This window comes from Salvelinus fontinalis, chromosome 12 (assembly GCF_029448725.1).
Source record: "Salvelinus fontinalis isolate EN_2023a chromosome 12, ASM2944872v1, whole genome shotgun sequence".
NCBI lineage: Eukaryota > Metazoa > Chordata > Actinopteri > Salmoniformes > Salmonidae > Salvelinus > Salvelinus fontinalis.
This window is the reverse complement of record NC_074676.1, coordinates 8,491,024-8,516,729: the sequence shown is the minus strand read 5'-3', so window position 1 is coordinate 8,516,729 and position 25,706 is coordinate 8,491,024. Positions and strand designations below refer to the sequence as shown.

Sequence of the window (25,706 nt, the reverse complement as noted above, 5' to 3'; positions counted from 1 at the left end):
AGTCAATTGGAGGTGTGTACCTGTGGATGTATTTCAAGGCCTACCTTCAAACTCAGTGCCTCTTTGCTTGACATCATGGGAAAATCAAAAGAAATCAGCCAAGACCTCAGAAAAAAAGTCTGATTCATCCATGGGAGCAATTTCCAATTGCCTGAAGGTACCACGTTCATCTGTACAAACAATAGTACGCAAGTATAAACACCATGGGACCACGCAGCCGTCATACCTTTTAGGAAGGAGACGCGTTCTGTCTCCTAGAGATGAACATACTTTGGTACGAAAAGTGCAAATCAATCCGAGAACAACAGCAAAGGACCTTGTGAAGATGCTGGAGGAAACAGGTACAAAAGTATCTATATCCACAGTAAAACGAGTTCTATATCGACATAACCCGAAAGCCGCAACCGAAAGGCCGCTCAGCAAGGAAGAAGCCGCTGCTCCATAACCGCCATAAAAAGCCAGACTACGGTTTGCAACTGCACATGGGGACAAATATCATACTTTTTGGAGAAATGTCTTCTGGTCTGACGAATCAAAAATATAACTGTTTGGCCATAATGACCATCGTTATGTTTGAAGGAAAAAGGGGGAGGCTTGCAAGCCGAAGAACACCATCCCAACCTTGAAGCACGGGGGTGGCAGCATCATGTTGTGGGGGTGCTTCACAAAATAGATGGCATTATGAGGTAGGAAAATGATGTGGATATATTGAAGCAACATCTCAAGACATCAGTCAGGAAGTTAAAGCTTGGTTGCAAATGGGTCTTCCAAATGGACAATGACCCCAAGCATACTTCCAAAGTTGTGGCAAAATGTTTTAAGGGCAACAATGTCAAGGTATTGGAGTGGCCATCACCGAGCCCTGACCTCAGTCCCGTAGACAATTTGTGGGCAAACCTGAAAAAGCATGTGCGAGCAAGGAGGCCTACAAACCTGACTCAGTTACACCAGCTCTGTCAGGAGGAAAGGGCCAAAATTCACTTATTGTGCGAAGCTTGTGGAAGGTTACCCGACACGTTTGACCCAAGTTAAACAATTTAAAGGCAATGCTACCAAATACTAATTTAATGTATGTTAACTTCTGACCCACTGGGAATGTGATGAAAGAAATAAAACCTGAAATAAATAATTCTCTCTACTATTATTCTGACATTTCATATTCTTAAAATAAAGTGCTGATCCTAACTGACCTAAAACAGAGAATTTGTACTCGGATTAAATGTCAGGAATTGTGAAAAACTGAGTTTAAATGTATTTGGCTAAGGTGTATGTAAACTTCACCCTAATAATTTGGTCCCTTTTCCCCTGCTAATTTTGCCTACTGTTCTGACTTGGTGGTGCACATGTAGCCTATAGCCTGTTTTAGAGAAATGTAATCATTGAATATTGTAAGAGCTTTCATTGTCTGCTTATATGGCCCCTTTATTTATCCTACGGTTCTGACTTGGTGTACAGGAAGAATACTGTAAGAATGTTCCATGTTCTGAATTCTGTCACTGTTTGTTTTAAAAGTGCTCAACAAATAGTTATATTTACTATGTCCGTACTAGCTCGCTCATTAATGTCTTAATCGAAATTATGCATTGCCTCGTCTCCTTATGCCATATTTTCTACATCTCAATTGTCAGTAGAAACCACATTTGTTTAAGCAAGTCAGCCATATCAGCTATGTTTTTTTTAAGGGCATTAAATTAGGCTGAAGGAACTGTTTCGCTGCCAGACAAGGCTCCGCTGATAGCCAGGTGTAGCAGTGGTAAGGAGTTGGGACTGCTGATGGGACTCTGCCGTTGGGACAGCTTTATGTAGGGCCTAACAGTCTGTGGGTACCGTTTGTCACCGTTATAGGGCAATGCATGTATTGTTTAGTGTTCTGTGGTGTAATGGCTTTGCTGGCATGCATCTAAAAATATATATTTTTGCGCCACCAAGATTTACATGCTAAAATCGCCAGTGATTTGGTTTACGTTGTTGAACATTGCATGAATGATAAAAAAATATCACATCAAACTGGTATGAATGATATAATCAGCCGGAAGTATTATTTTATTGAATGACTGGTATTCATCCATTAAAGGTTGGAAACGCATTTTTTGTGGGCGGAAACCTCCAGTACGGTTGATATCGTATTCACCAAGCAAATACCGTCAACAATGTCACGTTTTCTATCGCTCATGTACTCTACGCAAGTCTTTTGCGTAATCTGCTACGCGAGATAGTAGCTTTCACTCAAAGGACATTTAAATGGCTACACTGTATAGCACCCACTGTATATTGGATCGCACAATACGAATAGTAACATTGTTTATATGTACGTTGTAACAAACCGCGCTTGAGTCGACTCTGCTTTGCAACTGCGTTGTAATTTGGACCCGAATCTATTTGCTGTGTACCCGTTGGAACAGTCAAAATGAACGAGGAGGAAGACTTTTTACAGAAAACAAGACAGGGGTTTGAAGATCTCTGTCGAGCTTTGAATATGGACGAGGAGGCGAGCAACGAAGCATGGAAGAGCTACGAAAACATAAGCAAAAATTACACATTAGAGGTAAATATGTTTTGCTTTGTATATTGTACAGTAATATACATTTAGCCATTTTGGCAACCGTTTTACCGCAGGCTTCACTTGAAGAGTAGCATTGCCTCTACCTTTCACGACCGACATTTTACGTCGTCTCATTTCATATTTAAAGACGCAGCTTGAATAACGTTTGTAGTTTTACATAAATATTTGATATAAAACTCCATTATTTGTGATATTTTTCTGTGGAAAGGGGAGGAGTTTACCGGTCTGAATTTACCGGTCTGTGTCAGATTTAGAGGCGGACCAATCTCATGTTTTAGAAAAGGACAAGGTTAACTGGGGTCAGGGGTTCCCAACCTTTTTTCTCCAGGGCGCCCTTTTTCACATTTAAAAAATGTCACTACAAAATGTTGTTTATTGAGATAGCTTATACTAAATACACCACCAGCTTGATTTATTTAATTTATTTGAGGGACCAAGGAAAATGTTTTTGAAGCTAATTTCCTGCAAACTACATAGTTTAACAAGACATCATGACATATTTTAGGTAGGCTCTTTATGTAGGTAGGCCCTTTAATGATAATAATAATAATAATGCATACTGAAAATAAACTCGAGACCCTATTTCCCCAAATGTTATTCCGCAACCAAATATGTTTATTAAGATCATTTATATGAACCCTCAATTTAATGATGCATATTCTCTTTTACATAAAGTGAATAGATCAATTGATAGCGACAGAGTCACACATTGTATAAGATTGCTTCCCATGCAAAAGAAACTATGTCTCTCTGACCATTTCTTTGACTCCTTGACTTCAGAAGGTTGTTGCTCTGCTTCTGAATGTCATTGAGACAAACTTTATTCCCCCATGTGCATTAGAGTCAAGTCTTCCTCTGTCATTTTACCTCTTGGTTTTAGCCTAAAGCATCGCAGATTTATTAATTGTTTTTAGTTCAGTATAAAAACAAATAAAAAATTACTCCTCAAATCAAGGAAGGTCCCGCACCTCCCAACGGAACATTGCCGCCCCATATGGGGCACCCCCTAAGTTGGCAAACCCTGGTCTAGAAAAGGGGGCGCTGCTCTTTGGTCATAACACTGAATGATCCAACTTACTTGATCTTTTAAAATATGGTATAGTTATGGATATCAGGGTTGTTCTAATAACGTCTGCATTGTGCATGTGCCTTATTCACAAACCTTTCCTCATAAGGGATAGCCATCTGCTGTATCTGTGTATGGTGGTGAATGCACCAATTTGTAAGTCGCTCTGGATAAGAGCGTCTGCTAAATGACTTAAATGTAAATGTAAATGTTTATTTGGAGGTGGTTTGACAGAAAATTAGGAATAGGGATAACAGAAGAAACCACTAGAGGGGAGAATTTCTAACATATCTCCTCTCTGGCCCCACCAGCTCTAACTGGTATCCTTAATAGTGAGATAGAGCCTGGGACAGAAAAAGTAACACTCTCTCTCTCCCCCGCTCTCTCTCTTTCTCATCCCCTTTTGTTACAGGGCAGTGAGCTACACTGGTTAGCCTGTGCTCTCTATGTGGCCTGCAGGACAGCCATACCAACGGTGGGTAAGGGCACCGCGGAGGGAAACTATGTCTCTCTGACCAGGATCCTCAGCTGTTCAGAACAAAGGTGCGTATGCCCAGGCACTAGTCCCTATGGTCCGGTTTCCCGGATACAGATTAAGCCTAATCCTAGACTAATAATGTATGTTCAATGGAAATTATACATTGAACGGGCCTCTTAGTCTAGGACTAGGCTTAATCTGTGTCCAGGAAACTGGCTCTAAAACTGCCCCACTTCATATATAACTTACTAAAGGACTTTCACACAAAGTCCTCCATAGATTTGCATAACAGTCCATATGGTTTCTTGCTTAGTTCTTGGATTCTGATTCCAACATAGTTATTTGTGTAATGCTTAACAAGGAACCACACATCCACTAACAACATAACTGTCCTATGTAATATATCATTTATTGAACTGGAAAATACTGTCAATTCTCAAACAGTTGCCCTGTTTCTGATTGCAGCCTCATTGAGTTCTTTAACAAGATGAAAAAATGGCAGGACATGGCAAGTCTGCCCCAAGACTTTTGCCAGAGCACGGAGAAACTGGAGAGGAATTTCACAATTTCTGCTGTCATCTTCAAGAAATACATCCCCATATTCAAAGCCATCTTTAAGGCGCCCTCTGACGACCCACCCAGAGTCCACAGGAGCCGCAAACAGAGGTGAGTTTGTTGTTGATACTGTAGCTCGCTATGCAGTTCTGACATCTCACTATTTTCTACAGTAGTTTGACCGCTCTTGAACAAAGCCAAGTAGATGTGTGCACTCACTACTGTAAGTTGCTCTGGTTAAGATCATCTGCTAAATGGCTAGAATGTACAAATGGAATTGCTTCTATCCTGGTGCCAGCCAGATTGTGAGATCTCTGAGCACAGCGGTCAGTCTCCTTGACCAGACTGACCGCTGACTTATTCTGATTTAGACGCCATCCCTGCACTGTCGCTGAAGTCTTCAACTTCTGCTGGATTCTGTTTGTCAACGCTAAAGGTGAGTACTTCTGTTTCGTTCATGGCAAAAGACTGGAAAAGAGGGGGAGGACAGAGGGGAAAGGACTAGGGATCAGTGGGGTCCTGAGAAAAGGCTAGTTTGAAGGCTATGTGAAGTGATCACTACTTGGTTACTCACAAAGTATAAGTGACAAGGGCTAGCTACTCTACATTGGGCACTTGGCATGCCAAGGCCTGCACTGAGTTGTTGGCATCAGCAGGAGAACAGAGGCCAGGGCAAATACATGTCATTTTTATATCTCCTTAATCCTTAATAAGAACTCAAAAGACACGCACGCACACACACACACAACCAGATCAGTCCCCTCCTGTGCTCCCTGTTCACACACGACTGCGTGGCCGCGCACGGCTCCAACACCATCATTAAGTTTGCCGGCGACACAGCAGTGGTAGGTTGCATCACTGGTTGGTATGGCAACTGCTCGGCATCTGACCGCAAGTTGATACAGAGGGTAGTGCGTACGGCCCAGTATATCACTGGGGCCAAACTTCCTGCCATCCATGACCTCAATACCAGGCGGTATCAGAGGAAGGCCCTAAAACTTGTCAAAGACTCCAGCCACCCGAGTCATAGACTGTTCCCTTTACTACCACACGTCAAGCGGTACCGGAGCACCAAGTCTGTGACCAAAAGGCTCCTGAACAGCTTCTACCCCCAAGCCATAAGACTGCTGAACAGTTAATCAAATGGACACCCAGACAATTTACATTGACCCTCTTTATTATTTATTTATTTATCTTAATTATTTTGCACTGACTTCCTTGCACTGGCTCTATGCACACTCACTAGACTCTACACTCCTAGAAGAAAAGGTGCTATCTAGAACCTTAAAGGGTTCTTCGGCTGTCCCCATAGGAAAACCCTTTGAAGAAATAATTTTGGTTCCAGGTAAAACCCTTTTGGTTCCAGGTAGAGCCCTAGTGGGTTCCATGTAGAACTCTTTCCCCAGAGGGTTCTACATGGAACCCAAAAGAGTTCTACCTGAACCAAAAAGGGTTCTGCCTGGAACCAAAAAAGGGTTCTTCTATGGGGAATACCGAAGAACTCTTTTGGAATCCTTTTTTCTAAGAGTGTCCTCACACATACTACACTGAATTTGATTTGATTTTACTCGTGTTTGTTAATTGAATTAGGTGAAAGGTGACTTTGGTAAGTATACTGTGATATCCATTGTTCTTTGGAAGTAGTTGAAATAATCACAATCGAGGTTTGAGGCTACCAGCACTACTCTGCTCTATCTTTCAGATCAATTCAATTCAACAAGCTTTATTGTTAGGACCAGATCATTGTGTCAAACTATCTTTGTGTCTTAGAAAAGCAGTGTAAAATCCTACTTATTATTATTATTATTATGATTATTTCAATGTCTTTTCTCTTTCCCTCCCCTGCCAGGAAACTTCCCTATGATCAGTGATGACCTGGTGAACTCATACCACCTGCTGCTGTGTGCTCTGGACCTGGTTTTCTCCAACGCTCTACTGTGTAACACCAGGAAGGAGCTGCTCAACCCCAACTTCAAAGGTGACCTCCCGGCCCAAACCTATATCCCCTCCCTATCCTCCCATCTCTCACCCCCTATGCATACGGTACATTCGGAAAGTATTCCTACCCCTTGACTTTTTCCACATTTTGTTACGTTATCAATCTACACGCAGTACCCCATAATGACATAATCATTTTTTAGAATTTTTTGTACATTATTATTTTAATTTTTTAAAATATCTTATTTATGTAAGCATTCAGACCCTTTGCTATGAGACTAGAAAATGAGCTCAGGTTCATCCTTTTTTTATTGATCATCATTAAGAAGTTTCTACAACTTGATTGGAGTCCACCTGTGGTAAATTCAATTGATTGGACATGATTTGGAAAGGCACACCTGTTTATATAAGGTCCCACAGTTGACAGTACATGTCAGAGCAATAACCAAGCCATAAGGTCGAAGGAATTGTCCGTAGAGTTCCTAGACAGGATTGTGTCTCGGCACAGATCTGGGAAGGGTACCAAAACATTTCTGCAGCATTGAACGTTCCCAAGAACACAGTGGCCTCTATCATTCTTAAATGGAAGAAATTTGGAACCACCAACACTCTTTCTAGAGCTGGCCACCTGGCCAAACTGCGAAATCGGGGGAGAAGGGCCTTGGTCAGGGAGGTGACCTAGAACCCGATGGTCACTCTGGCAGAGCTCCAGAGTTCATCTGTGGAGATGGGAGAACCTCCTAGAAGGACAGCCATCACTGCAGCGCTCCACCAATCAGGCCTTTATGGGAGAGTGGCCAGACAGAAGCCACTCCTCAGTAAAAGGCACATGACAGCCCGCTTGGAGTTTGCCAAAGGGCACTTAAAAGGACTCAGACCATGAGAAAAAATATGCTCTGGTTTGATGAAACCAAGATTGAAATCTTTGGCCTGAATGCCAAACGTCACGTTTGGAAGAAACCTGCCACCATCCCTACAGTGAAGCATGGTGGTGGCAGCATCATGCTGTGGGGAAGTTTTTCAGCGGCAGGAACTGGGAGACTAGTCAGGATCAAGGGAAAGATGAACAGAGCAAAGTACAGAGAGATCCTTGATGAAAACCTGCTCCAAAGCGCTCAGGACCTCAGACTGGGGCGAAGGTTCATCTTCTAACAAGACAACAACCCTAAGCACACAGCCAAGACAACACAGGAGTGGCTTCAGGACAAGTCTCTAAATGTCCGTGAGTGGCCCAGCCAGAGCCCGGACCTTGAACCCGATCGAACATCTCTGGAGAGACCTGAAAATAGCTATGCAGCAATGCTCCCCATCCAACCTGACAGAGCTATAGAGGATCTGCAGAGAAGAATGGGAGAAACTCCCAAAATACAAGTGTGCCAAGCTTCAACAAAGTGCTGAGTAAAGGGTCTGAAAACTCATGTAAATCTGATATTTCAGTTTAACATTTTTAATACATTTGAAAAAATGGCAAAAAAACTGTTTTTGCTTTGTCATTATGGGTTATTCTGTTTAGATTTATGAGGGGAGGGGGCAATGTAATCTATTTTAGAATAAGGCTGTAACGTAACAAAATGTGGAAAAAGTCAAGGGGTCTGAATACTTTCCGAATGCACTGTATATACCCTCCCTATCTTCCTATAGATAGCAAAATTGATAGTATCCAACCAGTATCCGTGCATGTGTATGTGTGTGCAGGCATGCATGCATACATGTGTGGTTACTCACATGATCCGTACGTAGAGTATGTTCAATCTCTGTGGTCCTTTTCCGTGTTACTGCATAGTTACTGTAATACCTCATCACTTGCATCTAATGCAGGAAGCTGCTATGTCTCGTCTGATCTACAGGCCTTCCTGAGGACTTCAACAGTAAGGACTACAAGCCTACTGCAGGGCCTTACTGCTTCATAGAACAGCTGTGTGAACTGCATGATGGCCTGGTGCTGGAGGCAAAGGGGGTCAAGGAACACTTCTGGAAACCGTTCATTAAGAGGCTCTTCCATAAGAAGGTTTGGCACACACACACACAAACACACACACCTCAGTCCTACACACACACACACACACACACACACCTACCTCAGTCCTACACACACACACTCACACATCAGTCCTACACAATCTACTTGTCTGCCTTGTCTCATCATGTATTTTCTGTGTCATCAACAGATTCTCAAAGGGAAAGAAGATAGCTTGACTGGCTTTTTCGATCCTATGAATTTTGGAGACAGTTTGTAAGTCAATCCTTATCTTGTCTCTCTTCACAGAGCAGATATTGATAGTCTTTTGAGTAATATTCATTACTCATATACACTGAGTGTACAAACCATTTAAGAACACCTGCTCTTTCCATGACATAGACTGACCAGGTGAAAGCCATGATCCCTTATTGGTGTCATGTGTTAAATCCACTTCAATTAGTGTAGATGAAGGGGAGATAGGTTAAAGAATGATTTTTAAGCATTGAGACAATTGAGACTAATTTAGGCTGAGGGTCAAGGTGTTCCTAATGTTTGGTATACTCAGTGTATTTGTGTGTGTGTGTGTGTGTGTGTGTCTAGTGCATCCATGGGACGTGTGTACGAGGAGCATGTTCTAGCCACAGGGGGTCTGGATGAGAGGATCTTCCTGGGAGAGGGGGCCAATGAAGACCTTGGCACACCAGGCCCCTGTCTCTGTGTGGGAGTAAAGAACCAGGACGCCTCTGCATACAGACTCTACAGCAGTCTGACTGTAAGACGCACACACACACACACACACACACACACACACACACACACACACACACACACACACACACACACACACACACACACACACACACACATTATTATACTATTATTATACATTATTGCTTGTTATGTATGAAATGTGCTGCTGTTATTATGATTACTGTAACACACAAACGCACATGCACGTCTTTGAGTTTGAATTCAATGCAAATGTACAGTAATCCCTTTGCCATGTCCCCTTTGTGTGTCCTGTAGGCCTCAGCCTTGAAGGTGTCTACTCCTCTGACGGGTCTTAAGTATGTCCAGGACAACTGTCTGGGCACGCCGGTATCTACAGCCATGCAGAGTGTTGGCCGACTCCACAGCCTGCTCACAGGACTCAAACACCGCCCCAGTGGCAGACTCACAGACTTACTGAGGTATTGCACACAATACAAATACTAACATGTATTCTAAGCTGCACACAACCACACCAGTGGCCCAGAACATTTTTAATGGGGTGGCCAAGGTGGAGCACAGACCCAGTTTTGTGGGGCCAAAACATTTTTAACCTTAATCGAAGCACGGTGGATTTTTTTTCTCCCTTTATATAATTCTGATGGTTCAACGCATTAAATGCTTCAGCTTAGGTTTGGTACATTTCCCTGTTCAATAAATCCTAAATCAATTAAACCAAAAGCCTTGTTACAGTGTTTGCATTCAAGGTTGTGATTTTATATAAGGGTATTAGCATACAGTAGTAAATTCTCTTGAAAGTGGCATCCAAAGTGCTTATTATACCGTGACATTTAGGGGGTCTCTATTTTTTTTAACAGTGTGCACTTTGTTTTTGATGGATTTCATGGTAAAGACATGTAATTTAACTGTACAAATGTGTTACCTTTTAATGTGTCATGAACACAACCAGTCAGGATGTTTTCCCCTGATTGTCTAACAAATCTCTTCAAAATGTAGGTTACCTGTGCACGTTCGTCTACTCCAAAATAAGTCTAGCATCCGAACAGTGCACTGTGCACCCACCACTTGAATGGAAAGGGACATCCTATTACAAACACCATCAGTGTAATGACATTCGGCCTATAAAGTGGTGTGTATTCATGGATGCCAAGGGAAGCCAGGCTTCCCCCAAAAATGTTACAATAAAAAAAGAAATTAACTTTTTCTAATGTGATTTCTCATTTGTGTCTATCCATGTTTCATAATTTTCCTTCGATTTGCAAGAGGCTGAGTCTAATTCAACAGAGAAAGCATCCGAGCGAGGCAAACAGCGCCCCTCTATCTTAGTATCTGTAGCCCACGTATCTGATGCTGTCTGGTCAAAAATAATGTGGCATGTCATACTCTTTTTGGCCAGATGGCATCAGATACATGGGCTACACATACAAAGACAGAGGGGCACTGTTTGCCCCTGCACGTATTGTATTCTTTCTCCGGTGAGATTGATGAGTCTTGCTGAAGGTGTGCATCTTTGTCAAAATTATCAATATATTCAGAGACAACCTAACTCAAAATCTCTGGGGGGCCACTTGGATGGCCAGTCAGATTCCACATTCTGTGTGTGTGTGTGAACCACATACAGATTGTTATTATTTAGTGTTTTATGTATTGGATAGGCTTTACCTTTTCAAATACTCACCCATTCTTATATTGTTACCACACGGAAGAGTTCAGTTGTCCATTTTCATTTCAGGTTGTTAGTATTTGAGCCGTGAAAGGTGTTATAACAGTTTTGGGGTGTAAGTATGAGTTTGGAGGGTGATTTATCAGTAACTGTGTCTGTCTTGTTCCAGGGCGTGTGCCAGAGACCCAAGTGAGACAATCTCCACTAGGCTGAAGGACATGTGCCAGGTCTTTTGTCAGCACTTTGAGGGCAAAGGGGAGGAGAACGCAGGACTGGGGAAAGACATTGCAGTGAAGTACTTCCGCCTGGCGGAGGCGCTCTACTATAAAACCCTGGAGGCCGTCATTGACCAGGAGAAGGAGAGACTGGGCGACACGGACCTCTCTGTGAGTCTCACCTGCGCTGTGCTGCCCTGCTAGCTCAGCTCAGTTTGCTGTAGCTAACTAGAAATTTTACACACATTTCCCATTGACGTCAAAGCATGATTTATGCAAAGGTCCAAGTTACGGTATTGTATTTTCAGTTCACATATACACTGAGTGTACAAAACATTGGGAACACCTGCTCTTTCCATGACATACTGACCAGTTGAATCCAGGGGAAAGCTATGATCCCTTATTGATGTCACCTGTTAAATCCACTTCATTCAGTGTAGATGAGGAGATGGGTAAAAGAATGATTTTTAAGCCTTGAGACAATTGAGACATGGATTGTGTATGTGTGCCATTCAGAGGGGGAATGAGCAAGACAAAATATTTAAGTGCCCTTGGATGGGGTATAGTAGTAGGTGCCAGGCGCACCGGTATGAGTATGTCAAGAACTGCAACACTGCTGAGTTTTTCATGCTCAACAGTTTCCCGAGTGTATCATGAATGGTCCACCACCCAAAGCACAACCAGCCAACTTGACACAACTGTGGGAAGCATTGGAGCCAACATGGACCAGCATCCCTGTGGAGCGCTTTCGACACCTTGTAGAGTCCATACCCATACGAATTGAGGCTGTTCTCAAAGCAAAACGGGGTGCAACTCAATATTTGGAAGGTGTTCCTAATGTTTTGTACACCGTATATGTTTAATTGTGCTCTACGTTGCGATATTGCATGTTATGACACTTTCATCTCTGCCAGTCTTGCTTGTAAAAATATGGAAAATAATTTGTTCTCTATGGTGGATGAGCAATAAACCTTTTGTTCTGTTGTATCCTTAGGGTATTCTGGAGCAGGATGTGTTCCAGCGCTCTCTGCTGGCCTGCTGTCTAGAGATTGTCATCTTCTCCTACCGACCCCCAGGGGACTTCCCACGAGTCATACACATCTTCCAGCTCCCCGCATACCACTTCTACAAGGTACATGCTTGTATTTCTATCTGTATTACGTGTTTGTATGTGTGATTGTCCTAGTCATGAGTGTGTGTGTGTGTTAATCATGAGTGTGTGTGACCTGACAGTATGTAACTTTCTCCCCTTTTGTCTGTGTGCGTTTGTGCATGTGTGCTTCCGTGCGTGCGCTCATGCATATCTGTGTAATCTATCTCAGGTGATTGAGGTGCTGGTACGGGCAGAGCAGGGCTTGTTCAGGGAGGTAGTGAAGCATCTGAACCAGGTGGAGGAACAGGTCCTGGAGAGCCTGGCCTGGAGGGGGGGATCCCCGCTGTGGGACAGCGTCAGGGAGGCCAAGAACCAGCCACCAGCTTGCCAAGAAGTAGGACATCCACAGCACCCCTCCTTATCCCCACCCTACTCATCACATGCACAGCTAAGAAAATGGTGCCAAGTTTCACTTCTCACACACATACTGAATCATGTGGCCCCAAAGTAACTCTGAATTCAATGTCTTGAAAAATATGGACTGGACTGAAATCAGAACAAAATAACAATCTTTCTCATTGATGTTCAGGTGATGCCACCGCAGCACCTGGAGGATGGGAACGGGGACAGCAGTGCTGGCAGCGCCCCTCTCATCCCTAACATCCATGGCACTGACCTAAGCACCAACAGTGGTGGGAAAGGTTAGTCATTTAGCTTGTTAGCTCGTCAGGAGGTCAATTTGTCTGTCAGTTGTGCAATAACTCATTCAAATAGTCAGTCAATGGGTTGTAGTCAGTTGGTTATCTCCTCCCTCCCTCCCTCCCCCTCTCCTCTCCCCACTTTGCCCCCAGGTGTTTCTCCCTCTCCCACCACCCTGTTGGACCGCTACAGCTCCCCCCCCACGGGCTCGGCCAGGAGACGGCTGTTTGTGGACGCTTCCTTCGACACCTCATCGGACCCCTCCTCCACCAGCACCACTACTGCCACCGTCAGGACCTCCCAGGCCATCGTCACCACCACCATCCCTGCCGGACAGACAGTGGTCACTATGGCAACGGCCACGGTTACCGCTAACAATGGACAGACGGTCACCATACCTGTGCAAGGTGACGTTTGCAGATTCATTACTGTACAGTATGACATTATGTTTTTTTGTACACCTTTGCCCTTACTGCCAAATTATACTGTATACTCCTATATGCATTGTATAGTGGGGTTTCTGACTGATGCAGGTTATTAATGAGAACTCTCATGCCTTCTGACCTCTGCAGGAATAGCCAATGAGAACGGAGGCATCACCTTCATCCCTGTCCAGGTGAGTGTGACGGGACAAGGCACGGCCATGCTCCAGCCCCTGTCTGCCCAGTCCCTGACTGGCACTTTGACCAGCCAACCACAGACCACCACCACCCTGAACAGTCCTGCCCCACAAGGCAGCCCCGCCACCAGTAAACCAATCAAGAAGCTGGCAGCCCAGGTCCCGTCCAGTAACAAGCCTCAGAAAAAAGGTTCCCTCTCGCTGTTCTTCCGCAAGGTAAGGGCACACAAACATAATCTCCATCGGTCACTGAATTTAAAGGGATAGTTCAGGCACGTTACAAATCTAACTCATCTCATCTTTTGGATAGGGAGGAAGTATACTGAACAAAAATATAAACGCAACATGTAAAGTGTTGGGTCTCATGTTTCAAGAGCTGGAAAAGAAGGTCCCAGAAATGTTCCATACACACAGAAAGCTTATTTCTCTCAAATGTTGTGCACAAATTTGTTTAAATCCCTGTTAGTGAGCATTTCTTCTTTGCCAAGATAATCTATTCACCTGACAGGTGTGGCATATCAAGATGCTGATTAAACAGCATGATCGTTACACATGTGCACCTTGTGCTGGGGACAATAAAAGGCCACTTTAAAATGTGCAGTTTTGTCACAACACAATGCCACAGATGTCTCAAGTTTTGAGGGAGCGTGCAATTGGCATGCTGACTGCAGGAATGTCCACCAGAGCTGCCAGAAAATGTAATGTTAATTTCTCTACCATAAGCCGCCTCCAACATTGTTTTAGAGAATTTGGCAGTACGTCCAACCGGCCTCACAACTGCAGACCACATGTAACCACGCCAGCCCAGGACCTCTACGTCCGGCTTCTTCACCTGCAGGATCGTAGACAGCTGATGATACTGAGGAGTATTTCTGTCTGTAATAAATCCCTTTTGTGGGTTAAAACTTATTCTGATTGGCTGGGCCTGGCTCCCAAGTGGGTGGGCCTATCCCCTCCCAGGCCCACCCATAGCTGCACCCCTTCCCAGTCATGTGAAATCCATATATTAGGGCCCAGTTAATTTATTTCCACTGACTGATTTCCTTATGTGAACTGTAACTCAGTAAAATCTCTGAAATTGTTGCATGTTGCGTTTAAAATGTTTGTTCAGTATAGTTTAAATCCATCCTAGTATTCTGTTTCTGCCCTCTGGGCCATATGTGGCCAGTTTCAACTCTACCTTTTTAAAAACCTGACAACTGTATTATTTCATACCATAAATTATGGATTTTTGCTTGAGTTTAAAGACTTAAACCCTGGTACTATTTTGTGCCTGCTCTGTACCACCAACAGGTATACCACATGGCCAGTGTGCGTCTGAGAGACTTGTGTGCCAAGCTGGACATCTCTAGTGAGCTGAGGAGGAAGATCTGGACGTGTTTTGAGTATTCCCTGGTGCAATGCACAGAGCTCATGATGGACCGACACCTAGACCAGCTCCTCATGTGTGCAGTCTACGTCATGACCAAGGTAGGGTTAGAGTGTGTGTGTGGGGGGGGGTGTCAGTCCCTCCAGGATTTCGTTGAGATTTTTTTGTGATCGTTGCGGGCCAAAAAACTTGATTTTGCTGCGGCAATTTGAAAGGATTTTGTCATTTTTGTCACGAAAATGCACTGACGAGGGAAACATTTGTTGACGTATTGCTTGATTGAACCATTTATGCGGTAAAAGTGTGGTGATTGGTTAGAATTGCGAGCCCTCTTTTTCAGTGGAGTGATCCGACAGTTATATGCGATAATATTGCGATGATTTGACTGTTTTATGTGGTAATAGTGTGGCGATTGGTCAAATTTGCAAGCCCTCGCAAATATGTGGTAAATTGCGCAGAATCGCAAAATCCTGGACGGATTGGGATGTTTCTGTGGGAAGGGGGATATGGATGTGCGTGCGTGCATGGTGTGTATAGACTGTGGGTGCGTAAGGTCGCAGGAAGTGTGTGTAGTATGTGTTTCTACTCTTGTGCAGGTGACCAAAGAGGACAAGTCCTTCCAGAACATCATGAAGTGCTACCGCTCTCAGCCCCAGGCCAGCAGCAGCGTGAGTACTGTTAGTAGGGCCTTATGCAATGATGTACAGTGCACACACACGTATGTGTGTGTGTATATGTGTGTGTATATACAGTGCCAGTCAACATTTTGGACACACCTACTCATTCATCCCCTCCGACAAATAATGACGCCGGAGGGAATGGCTGCCGTTTTACGGGCTCCTAACTAACTGTGCTATTTTGTAGTTTTTTTCCGTCTAGTTTGTAACTTTTTTATTTTTTATTATTTTGGACATAATGTTGCTGCTACCGTCTTCTATGACCGAAAAGAGCTTCTGGATCTCAGAACAGCGATTACTCACCTCGAACTGGACAAAGATGTTTTCTTTAATGAGTCCGACGCGAAGGATATACTGCTTTCTCGAGACAAGACCCTTATCCCCGACATTTGCGTGAAGAAAAGATGGTGAAAAAGGGGGCGGAGGTCAGGCTGCCTTCTGAGAATTTGTAGGCAAGTGAGTAAACTTCCACTACCGTCTGTACTATTGGCCAACGTGCAATCACTGGAAAATAGAATGGATGATCTACGATTTAAGAATATCCTACCAACGGGACATAAACTGTAATATCTTATGTTTCACCGAGTTGTGGCTGAACGACGACACGGACACTATAGAGCTGGCTGGGTATTCTTAACATCGGCAGAACTGAGAAGCTACGTCTGGTAAGACGACGGGCAGGGGTGTGTTTCTATTTGTAAATAACAGTTTGTGTGCGATTTCTAATATTAAAGAAGTCTCAAGGTATTGCACGCCTGAAGTAGAGTACCTCATGATAAGCGGTAGACCACACTAGCAAGAGAGTTCTCATCTATATTATTCATAGCCGTCTATTTATCACCACAAACCGATGCTGGCACTAAGACTGTACTCAACGAGCTATATAAGGCCTTAAGCAAACATGCGCTCCTAGTGGCCGGGGACTTTAATGCAGGTAAACTTATCCATTTAACCAAATTTCTACCAGCATGTCACGTGCAACCAGAGGGGGAAAAAACTCTAAACCACCTTTACTCCACACACAGAGACGCATACAAAGCTCTCCCTCGCCCTCCTTTTGGCAAATCTGAACATAATTCTATCCTCCTGATTCCTGCTTACAAACAAAAACTAAAGCAGGAAGTACCAGTGACTCTCTCAATACGGAAGTGGTCAGATGACGCGGATGCTACGCTACAGGACTGCTAGCACAGATTGGAATATCTTCCCGGGATTCATCCATTGGCATTGAGGAGTATACCACCTATGTCACCGGCTTCATCAATAAGTGCATCGACAACGTCGTCCCAACAGTGACCGTACGTACATATCCTAACCAGAAGCCATGGATTACAGGCAACATCCGCTTCGAGCTAAAGGCTAGGGCGGGACACTAATCCCGCTATGCCCTCAGACAAGGAACGGGAAACTAATCCGGACGCTTATAAGAAATCCCGCTACGCCCTCAGACGAACTATCAAACAGGCAAAGCGTCAATACATTCAATACTGCTTCACCGGCTCTGACGCTCGTCGGATGTGGCAGGGCTTGAAAACTATTATAGACTACAAAGGGAAACCCAGCCACGAGCTGCCCAGTGACAGAAGTCTACCAGATGAGCTAAATGCCTTTTTAGCTCGCTTTGAGGCAGGCAACACTGCAGCATGCATGAGAGCACCAGCCGTTCCGGACAACTGTGTGATCACGCTCTCGGTAGTCGATGAGAGCACGACGTTTAAATAGGTCAACATTCACAAAGCCGCAGGGCCAGACGGATTTATAGGACGAGTACTCAAAACATGCGCGGACCAACTAGCAAGTGTCTGACATTTTCAATCTCTCCCTGACTGAGTCTGTAATACCTACATGTTTCAAGCAGATCACTATAGTCCATGTGCTGAAGGAAGCGTTGGCCATGAAGTGCTTTGAAAGGCTGGTCATGGCTCACATCAACACCATCATCCTGGAAACCCTAGACCCACTCCAATTCGCATATCACCCCAACAGATCCACAGATAAGGCCATCTCAATCGCATTCCACACTGCCCTTTCCCACCTGGACAAAACAAACACCTATGTGAGAATGCTGTTCATTGACTATAGATCAGCGTTCAACACCATAGTGCCCACAAAGCTCATCACTAAGCTAAGGAACATGGGACTAATCACCTCCCTCTGCAACTGGATCTTTGACTTCCTGACGGTCCGCCCACAGGTGGTAAGGGTAGACAACAACACATCTGCCACGCTGATCCTCAACACTGGGGCCCCTCAGGGGTGTGTACTAAGTCCCCTCCTGTACTCCCTGTTCCACCACGACTGCATGGCCAAACACGACTCCAACACCATCATTAAGTTTGCTGACGACACAACAGTGGTCACCTGATCACCGACAATGATGAGACAGCCTATAGGGGGAGGTCTGAGACACACTGCCAGGACAACAACCTCTCCCTCAATGTGATCAAGACAAAGGAGCTGGAAAAGGAAACAGGAAAAGGCGGGCCGAACAAGCCCCCGTTATCATCGATGGGGCTGTAGTGGAGCGGGTCGAGAGTTTCAAGTTCCTTGGTGTCCACATCACCAATGAACTATCATGGTCCAAAGGTGAAGAGGGCACGAGAACACCTTTTACCCTTCAGGAGACTGAAAAGATTTGGCATGGGTCCCCAGATCCTCCAAAATTTCTACAGCTGCACCATCGAGCATCCTGACCGGTTGCATCACCATCTGGTATGGCATCTGCTCTGCATCTGACCATAGGGCACTACAGAGGCTAGTGCCTATGGCCCGATAGATCACTGGGGCCAAGCTTCCTACAATCCAGGACCTCTATACTAGGCAGTGTCAGATGAAGGCCCAAAAAATGGTCAAAGACTCCAGTCACCTAAGTCATAGCCAATTCTCTCTGCTACCGCACGGCAAGCGGTACCGGAGCGCCAAGTATAGGACCAAAAGGCTCCTTTACAGCTTCTTCCCCAAGCCATTAGACTTCTGAACAATTAATCAAAAGGCCACCTGGACTATTTACATTGACACGCCCCCCTCCCTTTGTTTTTACACTGCTGCTACTCGCTGTTTATTATCTATGCATAGTCTCTTTACCCCTACCTACATGTACAAAATAACTTGACTAACCTATTCCCCCGCACATTGACTCGGTACCGGTACCCCCTGTATATAGCCTCGTTATTTTATTGTGTTACTTTTTCTTTTTACTTTAGTTTATTTAGTAAATATTTTCTTACTTTAGTTTATTTAGTAAATATTTTCTTACTTTAGTTTATTTAGTAAATATTTTCTTAACTCTTGAACTGTATTATTGGTTAAGGGATTGCAAGTAAGTATTTCACGTTAAGGTTTTATTTGGAGCATGTGACAATAACATGGGATTTGATTTGAAGTGTTTTTCTTTATTTTTAATATTTAGTGAAGACATCAAACTATTAAATAACACATATGGAATCATGTAGTAACCAAAAAAGTTATAAAAAAAATCTAAATATATGAGATTCTTCAAAGTAGCCACCCTTTGCCTTGATGACAGCTTTGCACACTCTTGGCATTCTCTCAACCGGCATCATGAGGTAGTCACCTGGATTGCATTTCAATTAACAGGTGTGCCTTGTTAAAAGTTAATTTGTGGAATTTCTTTCCTTCTTAATGCGTTTGAGCCAACAGTTGTTGTGACATGGTAGGGGTGGTATGTGACCTTAATAGAGGGGTTCTTATATGCAGACACAGTGAAAACAACATGATTGGAAAATAAAACTCAGTGCTGAGCTTGCTTTATGCAGGTTTGCATCGTAAAGTCCTGCCCTATGCAACTGTAGGACAAGTAAGAAATGTTCTCAGTCTGTCATAGTAGGCTAGGCTATAGACTCTTTTCCAGTACACGACACACTAACGTCACAAACTCCTGCGCGCGACTCTTGGTGGCAGTAAGAAAGCCATCACCATCTGTGCCCATTCAACATAGCCGAGATTTAAGTTTTTATTACTTCTCATACACTTACACAATGATGTTTTGATTCTTGCTTGAACAGTCGCTAAGATTATAGTTGGTTGTGCTCTTTGCAAAATGACTAGTTTGGATGCAGCAGTTGTTAGCTAGAATGCTAATGCTCATTGATATATGCTTAAGCAAAAGCTAGCCAAAGAGCCATTTTACTGGTTGAAGTGTTTTTTTTTTTTAAAGCATAATGCAGTTGATTTACAATCATGACACAAATATTATATTAGGCAGGACATTCATTCAAGCCTTAAAATCCAATTATGATCCAAAAGTAGTGTGAAATGCACTCATAATCAACATGTAAATAAGAGGCTTCTTTTGCTGCCGTTCTATTAGAACTCCCCCTTGTTCTGCCACCATCTTGCGCACATCGCCCTCATGCTGGAATGTTTGCAAAAACAGAAAGGGGTCTATGCAGCTGCTGTTGTTAGTAGCCTACAGTTGATTAGACTGAAAAATTGTCTCCTTTCTATGTAATACAGCGTGTAAGATCGCTAATGTTTAGGTGTATAGGCTGCTACATTTATGTAAGAGTTTTTGCTTGTGTCTGTCAGGAGTGATGCTTGCTAAATAAATACCGGAGGAAAGTGGAGCGATCGCCTTGAGTGTTGTTCCCGGCCCGCGTGACCTGCGACTTCCATGAATCTGATTGGTCAAGACACGCAAAGAGCCTACAGCAGCACTCTGATGTGAAGGACAGATCAATTGTGTGCAAATTTACAAATCATGAGGCAAATCGGTCCAAAAACAGCACTTTTCCTCTTTCTTTAATGCTTTGCGTCGATGTATTAAACTGAATCAAAAGTGATTGAAAAGTGCAAATTACACCTCACCACACGTTTTCCAGTAGCCCTGGAACCACTGGTTGTGTGTGATTTTATTTACCAGGTCTACAGGAGTGTGTTGATCTCTGGGAAGAAGAAACGTCTCTCGGGAAGCAGTGTGGGAAACACACAGAGTTCTCCCACAGACAACAGCCAGAAGCAGGGTAAGAACACACACACACACATTGTGTTAGATCTGGGTTACATGTTGAGACACAAACTATTTCCTGGACCTCTTCTCCCCTTCCTCTGTCTATTTTCCCTCTCCCTCTCTCTTTACCCCCTTCAGGGAGTGGAGACAGCAGCCCAGTGCCCATGTGTTCCACCAGCACCCTACCTGCCCCGCAGCCTGGCAGCATCCCATCCACCCCCACCCTGGCCCCCTCCACCTCCTCATCCCTCCCTCCCTCCCAGGAGCAGGATAAGGAGGGGGGAGTGGTGGGGGAGGAGGAGCGAGGAGACCTCATACACTTCTACAACCGGGTCTACATCAAACAGATGCGTCACTTTGCCCTCCGCTACTCGCCCAGCTCGCCCTCTGCAGGGGTGAGTGAGTGAGTGAGAGAGGGAGGGAGTGGGTGGGGGGTGCAAGGGAGGAAAAGAGAGAAAGATAGGAAAGGGAGAGATCGAAAGAGGAGAAACAGTATGAGTTTTGTTTAGAAACTTAGAAGAAAAGAGAATCCCGCAGACTGCTCTTGCTAGTATCTTTACAAACTTAACTCTATTCTGCAAACCTATTGGTTAAAAGCAAGAGAGGATAGAGGTAGAGAGTAAGGGAGGGAGAGGAAAATGACATTAACAAATTTAATGTATGTTTTGAAGAGGTATCTGCCTATGCTCTTATAATGTTTTTGTGACAGGTGCAGTCTCCTCCCCTGTGCCCGTACCCCTCCCTGAGGACCAGCTCCCCTCGCAGGGTCCTCCTGTCCCACAACCACTCGATCTACATCTCCCCCCACAAGACTACTGGAAGCCCCCCCACCCCCTCCATTACCGCACGGGACAAGATCTTATACTACATCTGCAGCAGCCCATCCAACGTGAGTCACAAGTACATACACATACAGTACTCATGCACACAATGTATGCTGGTTAACGTTGATTCAGCACAGTACTTTTCAAACCCTGCCAGTGACTCATTGATTAGTTTAATCATACTGACGTGTGATGATGATGAACCCTCCCTGACCTGTGTCTCTGATTTCTACCTCTGTCTGTGCAGCGCCTGGCGGAGATCAACAGTATGATCCGCACCGGGGAGACGCCCACCAAGAAGCGCAGCATGCAGCTTGAGGAGGAGCCATCGCCCAAGAGGGTGTGTCTGGACAACCAGACGGCCCTGCTCCGCAGATTACAGGACGTGGCCAACGACCGTAGCTCCTCCCACTGAGGCAGGACACAACCCCTTCAGAACACTAGATGGTCATGATAGAAAGGAACATTTTGGCAATATAATAAATATCAACATTTATGAGTATATATTTGATTTTCATTTAGGGGTAAGGACAGGCGTAAGGTTAGGAGGAAGGTTCAGTTGTTAGTGTTCATGGTCGGTGGTTGGTAGTTCTTATGATTTGTGTCTAGAAAGTACCATACTTCTGTCCATGGCCAGATTGTGATGAGCGGCTCAATTATTTTATCACCATGGCAATAAGACTAGCTGGTTGTTTTAGCAACAAAACCGATGCGTGCGCGATTATGGTGCTAAACAGAATGGGTTGGCTTAATTGTTGACATGTCAACTATATTTCGTCTCCAATGTTTATTGAAAACATATATACAGTTGAAGTCGGAAGTTTACATACAATTAGGTTGGAGTCATTAGAACTTGTTTTTCAACCACTCCACAAATTTCTTGTTAACAAACTATAGTTTTGGCAAGTCGGTTAGGACATCTACTTTGTGCATGACACAAGTCATTTTTCCAACAATTGTTTACAGACAGATTATTTCACTTATAATTCACTGTATTACAATTCCAGTGAGTCAGAAGTTTACATAAACTAAGTTGACTGTGCCTTTAAACAGCTTGCAAAATTCCAGAAAATTATGTCATGGCTTTAGAAGCTTCTGATAGGCTAATTGACATCATTTGAGTCAATTGGAGGTGTACCTGTGGATGTATTTCAAGGCCTACCTTCAAACTCAGTGCCTCTTTGCTTGACATCATGGGAAAATCAAAAGAAATCAGCCAAGACCTCAGAAAATAAATTGTAGACCTCTACAAGTCTGGTTCATCCTTGGGAGTAATTTCCAATTGCCTGAAGGTACCACGTTCATCTGTACAAACAATAGTACGCAAGTATAAACACCATGGGACCACGCAGCCGTCATACCGCTCAGGAAGGAGACGCGTTCTGTCTCCTTGAGATGAATGTACTTTGGTGCGAAAAGTGCTAAATCAATCCCAGAACAGCAGCAAAAGACCTTGTGAAGATGCTGGAGGAAACAGGTACAAAAGTATCTATATCCACAGTAAAACGAGATCTATATTGACATAACCTGAAAGGCCGCTCAGCATGGAAGAGGCCACTGCTCCAAAACTGCCATAAAAAAAAGACCAAGGTTTGCAACTGCACATGGGAACAAATATCATACTTTTTGGAGAAATGTCTTCTGGTCTGACGAATCAAAAATAGAACTGTTTGGCCATAATGACCATTGTTATGTTTGGAGGAAAAAGGGGGAGGCTTGCAATCCAAAGATCACCATCCCAACCGTGAAGGACGGGGGTGGCAGCATCATGCTGTGGGGGTGCTTTTGCACAAAATAGATGGCATCATGAGGCAGAAAAATGATGTATATATATTGAAGCAACATCTCAAGACATCAGTCAGGAAGTTAACGCTTGGGTCACAAATGGGTCTTCCAAATGGACAATGACCCCAAGCATACTTCCAAAGTTGAGGCAAAATGGCTTAAGAACGACAAAGTCAAGGTATTGGAGTGGCCATCACCGAGCCCTGACCTCAATCCTATAGAAAATGTGTGGGCAGAACTGAAAAAGCGTGTGCGAGCAAGGAGGCCTACAAACCTGACTCAGTTACACCAGCTCCTCCAGGCGGAATGGGCCAAAATTCACCCAACTTATTGTGGAAGGCTACCCAAAACCTTTGACCCAAGTTAAACAATGTAAAGGCAATGCTACCAAATACTAATTGAGTGTATGTAAACTTCTGGCCAACTGCGAATGTGATGAAAGAAATAAAAGCTGAAATAAATAATTTTCTCTACGATTATTCTGACATTTCACATTCTTAAAATAAAGTGGTGATCCTAACTGACCTAAGACATCATTTTTAGGGTTAAATGTCAGGAATGATGAAAAACTGGGTTTAAATGTATTTGGCTAAGGTGTATGTAAACTTCTGACTTCAACTATACATTTGCACAATGCGAACTTGTTGTCTCTCAAATACATTGTTAGTTGTTGGTTACCTAGCTAGTCAATTTTAGCCATAGATGTGATAGCAGTCAAAACACCTCAAAACAAGACATCAAGAACAAAATAAAAGTAGCTGATACAAGCCACCTACGATTCCCCACATGGCAGCTTCTTGTCATTGTTGCTATCTGGCCTTCCAGAATCACAACAACACACAGACATTTTCGTGATATCAGCTAACCCATCTATATATTTCTACACATATCCAGAGTCAAGGGAATGTATTTTGTCTAAATACACAGCAAATACAGAATGGACTGTCAGTGTTGTGGTGCTTTGCAAATGTGCATATATGGTGGAGTATGCTTCAAAATCACATGCATTTTAAAGTCTATTCTAATAAATAATGTTACTAACTTGCTCATGCCTGCAATTTAGCTGTTCAATATACTATGCATGAATGCCTTTCAGTGTTTTGAGATTATTCTGGAGACAAAATGCATCATTACATCGTCTGTTATGTAGAAATGTATTTTGGATTTTATATGTCAGAAGTTTATATAATGAGCTTTTTTTTTTTTTTTTTTGAGCCAGAAGAGAAAGCACTTGACAATGACCATGTTCTTAATACTTTGTACACTGTTTCAAAAATAAGTATTTTTGAAGCTTTTGTAATACCAGAGAAGATGACATGATGTCTTCAAGTGTCCCGGGTTTCTTTTCCAAAGTCAGAAAAACATTTTTTTTTTTATATATACTTCATTTTATGCTCTTATTTGTCGTTTATATTTGTGTGAAATCGGTCAGATATTTATGCTACTTTTTTAACTTTAGATATGTTAGCAAGCAACTATAACTTTCCCTTAACAATGACGAGTAGTAGAATCACTGACAACAATATGTATTTTCAGTCTCATGTAGCTACCATTAATTAATTATGTAGCTACCATTAATTAAGGTAATCATTTTAGTATCCAATCTATTTGATATTTGTGTTAGTCACAATTGTATGTTATCGTTTTGTTAATCACCAACTTAGGAAAAAAAAGAAAGCATATTATTTTATCGTGCACAATGTTTCTGAATTTTATTGTGAGATTCTGTTTTGAATCGATTCATTTAAGCTATACATGTACATGTCTTTGTTTAACTTGTCTAGCTGGTAAAAAAAAAACATCCTTGGAAATAAAAATATATATTTAGGAGTCATACAATTGTTTTCATTCACCTTTTTAAAGGCAACCTCTGTGGACCTCAAAGTGTCATCAGAAGAGTTATGTTTATGATTTTTAGTAAGTTATATTTTCACCACTAGATGGTGCTGCAAGAATGACAGTGATGTTGTACTTTGTAAATACCTATGTCAACACAATAGTTTAGTGGCCCATGCCAAATTGGCCATACTGTATTGTATGTAATTGTAGACTTCTAATATGTGTGAGAAGTATACAGGATGACAGGGATTGTGCTTATGTGAATTTGTCTTTGTTGTTACTTTTCAATTAGGTATTCAACAGTCTCCACATTTACATATGCCAATGTTTTTACGTGTCTTATGGTGCTACTGCTTTTGTCTAGCAATATCATGAGCCAATGATCTGTAATCAGATCCTAGCAATAAGCATTTTCTCTACAAAGCATTCGATTTGTATGGGGGCCATTCTGACCACCGCTGGAAAGAATAGCCAGGGTTGTGGCAGCTTTCAGCAGGACCCTGGCCAGGTCATAAGCAATGTACCATCTTTTAACTTCAATGGCACAGAACGTAAAACAACCCGTTTGTGCTCTTGAACGGAAGCATGTCAAGGTTACGATAACCCAAACATAGTAAAACAATATAAACAGAGATAACCAACTGTCAGATTTTTTTCATCAGCCA

The 25,706-nt window shown here is 43.2% G+C and overlaps 1 protein-coding gene across 2 annotated transcripts; it reads left to right on the top strand.

Moving 5' to 3' along the window:
* The first annotated feature begins 1,691 nt into the window (after positions 1 to 1,691).
* Positions 1,692 to 25,041, top strand: LOC129866732 (retinoblastoma-like protein 2). Of its 2 annotated transcripts, none has more exons than XM_055939568.1 (21): positions 1,692 to 2,545; positions 4,042 to 4,172; positions 4,573 to 4,773; positions 5,034 to 5,098; positions 6,512 to 6,640; positions 8,448 to 8,608; positions 8,769 to 8,833; positions 9,161 to 9,332; positions 9,587 to 9,750; positions 11,122 to 11,338; positions 12,162 to 12,299; positions 12,490 to 12,654; positions 12,850 to 12,961; positions 13,112 to 13,366; positions 13,532 to 13,794; positions 14,872 to 15,048; positions 15,544 to 15,615; positions 20,507 to 20,606; positions 20,732 to 20,988; positions 21,309 to 21,482; positions 21,665 to 25,041. In XM_055939568.1, exons 1-21 carry the CDS (start codon positions 2,408 to 2,410, stop codon positions 21,830 to 21,832), a joined length of 3,324 nt encoding a protein of 1,107 aa, XP_055795543.1. In that variant the 5' UTR covers positions 1,692 to 2,407; the 3' UTR covers positions 21,833 to 25,041. The 2 variants fall into 2 exon arrangements, with proteins under 2 accessions (XP_055795543.1, XP_055795542.1); XM_055939567.1 differs by having other exon boundaries at positions 21,303 to 21,482.
* Positions 25,042 to 25,706: the final 665 nt, after the last annotated feature.